At 35.5% G+C, this 3,621-nt stretch overlaps 1 protein-coding gene across 2 annotated transcripts; it reads right to left on the bottom strand.

The window, feature by feature from the left end:
- Positions 1 to 668: 668 nt before the first annotated feature.
- Positions 669 to 3,354, bottom strand: LOC112459813. Of its 2 annotated transcripts, none has more exons than XM_025024145.1 (3): positions 2,646 to 3,354; positions 1,432 to 2,604; positions 669 to 1,033 (listed from the first exon to the last, which is right to left on the bottom strand). In XM_025024145.1, the coding sequence occupies exons 2-3, from the start codon at positions 2,297 to 2,299 to the stop codon at positions 915 to 917; spliced, it is 987 nt and encodes a 328-aa protein (XP_024879913.1). In that variant the 5' UTR covers positions 2,300 to 2,604; positions 2,646 to 3,354; the 3' UTR covers positions 669 to 914. The 2 variants fall into 2 exon arrangements, with proteins under 2 accessions (XP_024879913.1, XP_024879919.1); XM_025024151.1 differs by having other exon boundaries at positions 1,432 to 2,310; positions 2,724 to 3,354.
- Positions 3,355 to 3,621: the final 267 nt, after the last annotated feature.

Below are 3,621 nucleotides of genomic sequence, written 5' to 3'. Positions count from 1 at the left end.
GTGGACAGTATCTTGAGTGCATACATATCGTGGCTTAACATTAGCATGAAATTCAGGTATATTTATATTTTTTCCCAAAACAGTAAAATCAGACTTTTTTATTCCGAGATTTGTTTTTATTCTCATGGATTTCATTAAGCGAGAATCACCATCTGAGGACAAACCAACAACGGCGATTCCTTGCTCCTCTAGTTTTCGTACCGTGTACTCCCAACGGTTAACAACATGATGAGTATTAAATTTATTATCTGTTCCGAAAACTAAAAGGCAAAAACAGGGAGCTCCATTTTGCAATGGTTGAGCCATAATGGTGTACAATGAGGAAGCTACAATGTTGTTGGCAAAGTGATTTTCAATTTCTTTAGCGGAAGTTGCTAAAAATGTACAAGAAATAGGCATCCCGTTAGAGCCAAAAGGTAAAACAAACCCAACTAATTGATTGCTCTGAGAGTCATATTGCACTCGACTAACAATTCGAGTAGCGTCTTCACTGAGCCACACAAGGCGCGGAAGATTTCTAATTTGTAAAAAATGCTCAAGTTCAGAAATTCGAAGCGTGCCTTCCATTAACGGAGTCGCCGTTAAACCTATATATCTCAAAATTGAACTCGCAGAAGGAATAGGCAAATTTTCGACTAAAGAGTCATATACAATGCGACCACCAAGTATGAAAATGTAAGTGAAGTACAGTTTCAATGAAACTTCATATCTGTTTCCCTGCTTCTGTTTTCCATGATTATTTAACGCGCTTCTAATAATCATAGGTAATAAAGTCGAATTGTTGTACCTTACAGCTGGAGACGTTAATATCTTATTGAGAGAGTCACAGCCACCGAAAACGTTTCTTGGTGTAGCAGATTGGACATTTGAAGCGATCTCATCACCAGAGTACTTTGTCCCGGAAGTACTCTGGCCTAATATTCCCCCGAATTGTTTTTAAGAATAGCGTATACAGCTTGGCCAATACTGGTTGTAGGGACCATATTTTCACTGACTTCGGTGGACAAATCCTTGGTAATATTGGTAATGTGACCTTTTTGAAATAAAGAAAAAAATTGTTAACTCCTTTTCCGAATAAAATACGGAATTAATTTTCTTTGAGCATGATGTTACCACCTTCTTTCTTTCAGTTCATTTGTTATACTTTATTGTACACTGTTATTTATAAACATATTTTTATTTTAAAAAATTGAAATTGGTTTTTATTAAAACTTTTCAATTTGATTTTTTTTACATTTTTATATTTGTTTCTTGAAATAGTTTTGTTCTTTTTTTTATTAGATTTTATAAACGATTAATAGTCTAATCATGAATCAAAATTATAAAATTGAATAGTACTTGGTCAAATGTTACATCATTTTCTAGCAACATTGTGAAACAAACGCATGAAATACTAGTTACAATAAAAAGGAATCCTCGAAGGAATTATACCTGCAGGAGCACTAGAGCGTTGGTCATGACTGATTTCCAACTCAGGCAAATTTTTTCGAGAGTCTTCAGCAGTTGATTGTTCAACTAAATTTGGAGTTTTAGGGTTGGAAACAGTTTTACTTTTTTGCAAAGAGCTTTCATCATCTTCTTTTTCAGCATGAGCTTTGATATGTCTGTGATAATTCGAAAGAGACCATCTTGAAATCATGTCAAATTTCTTAGTACAAAATAGAGCTGTAGAGCAAACAGGGCATTCAATAGTGGCTTCTAAAACATCCTCAGATATTTCACCCTTTCTATCCTTTTTTCGATTTGTTTTCTTCCTCACTTCTATCGAAACTTCCATACCCATCATTCTTCTGAAAGTTTTTTCAGAAAGTGTCTCACCTCCGAGCTCATCTTGGTCACGTTTCGGTTTTTTATTCGAGGTCGAACTCATCTGCTTTTTCAACTTTCGTATTTCTTCACTGGCACAAAATTCTAATCGCTTTTTCTCTTCGGTAGATTTTTCTTTCGACTGACATTTGGCACCGTAGTAATCGAGGGGTTTTGATCTGACGTGTTTGGCAAGGCTAATGAGGAGAAACTTATCACCGTGATTGAATTTGAAATTTTCTGCTTGTTTATGCTGTACTCCAAAATAATTTTCCTTATCCTCGACATTTTCGAGTAACTTCGTCATGGTATTTCTGACAAATTCTTCAATGTCGCCAATTGTGCTTTCGTCGATGAAACGAATAGAAAGTGGATTGTCCAAGCCATTGTATTTGCAAATATTTCTGATATGAAGAGGTATAAAAGCGCCTACTTCAGCCTCAAGCTTATCCCAGAATTTTGTCCGGAGTTCCTCCTCGTTGTTTGTAGACATTTTAATGAAATCTGAAACGCAATACACGAAAGCGAATATAAGCCTAGAGCTAATATCCACTATAATTTGATTCACCAAAATTTCTATGCTGAAGATGATAACAAAAGGTACAGCTTTCGGGTATCAATTTCTCCAATAAGTTAATGGAATGAACATTCAAAATAGAACAATTTTACATACCTTTTTAAAGAATGGATGTCATCATAAACGATTATAAAATATAATTTAATCTTTACAAACACAAGTGTACACATTTTTCCCATACGGGAAAAATGTGTCTGACATAACCTAAATGTGTATCTAACCTAAAAAACGTGCTAAAAAAGTACGTAAATGTGTATCTAACCTAAAAAACGTGCTAAAAAAGTACCGACGAATTGAAATCAATTAATTATTGAACGTACCTCCGTATTATGAAACTTACCTCCGTAAAACAATTCAATGACGAGTTGCTGTACAGCAGAACACTAAAGAATTCACGAAAAATTGATTAATTTGTTGCACTTGTAAATGGAAAAATTAATTAATTCACGTTGCACTTCGCGTTGCACTGGCTGATTTGTTTATATTGCACGATACTAGACCCTGACACGTTGGCTGCGTTCGGTTTGGGCGCTCACGTGCTATAAGCATCGCTCTATCTTCGTTTGATATTCGATGTGCAACGAAGATAGAATGATACTTACAGCGCGTGAGCGCTCAAACCGAACGTAGCCAACATATTCCGAGTTTACCCGACTCGTCACGAAGAGTAAGACTGTACGCTGTACAGTAAGCGATCGAATGCTATTTTTCCTTATTCGATGCTTATCCCATGGTTATTTCTCTTCGCGGCGCGTTGCGTATGACTACGCTTGTGATTTCTTTCCTTAGCTATTGATTTTAATTTATTTTATTCGTATGCGAATGATTTCATTTTATAGAATAAGAAACTTATGTTATACATAATAAATAAATTGTACGGGCAGTTACACTGCGTTAAGCAGAATAAAGCTGCGCTTATTTTAACAACATCTACCGATTTTTTATTTTGAAAAATCATGATTTTAGAGTGATTTACCCCTCGGAGTGCTGCTTACACATTTCATATCGGCTAGATGTGAAAAAATGGCAGATTCGCGATGATGAAGACAAAAAACTGGTGAAAGAAAGGAAGAAGCGAATCATAAAGAACTTGAAATCCGAAATGAGTTTATTAGTGGATATTCCAAAGCAAGGTTACGGAACGACTAATGACGGAAACACCACGCGAAAATTTTTCCGGGAATATGCTCTATCATCGTCTATAACCGGACTTAACGCAGACTTTTTAAAACATCTGC

The sequence above is a fragment of the Temnothorax curvispinosus genome, unplaced genomic scaffold (assembly GCF_003070985.1).
Source record: "Temnothorax curvispinosus isolate PA1 unplaced genomic scaffold, ASM307098v1 QBEX01001070.1, whole genome shotgun sequence".
Taxonomy (NCBI): Eukaryota; Metazoa; Arthropoda; class Insecta; order Hymenoptera; family Formicidae; genus Temnothorax; species Temnothorax curvispinosus.
This window is presented reverse-complemented; position numbering and strand designations above follow the sequence as displayed.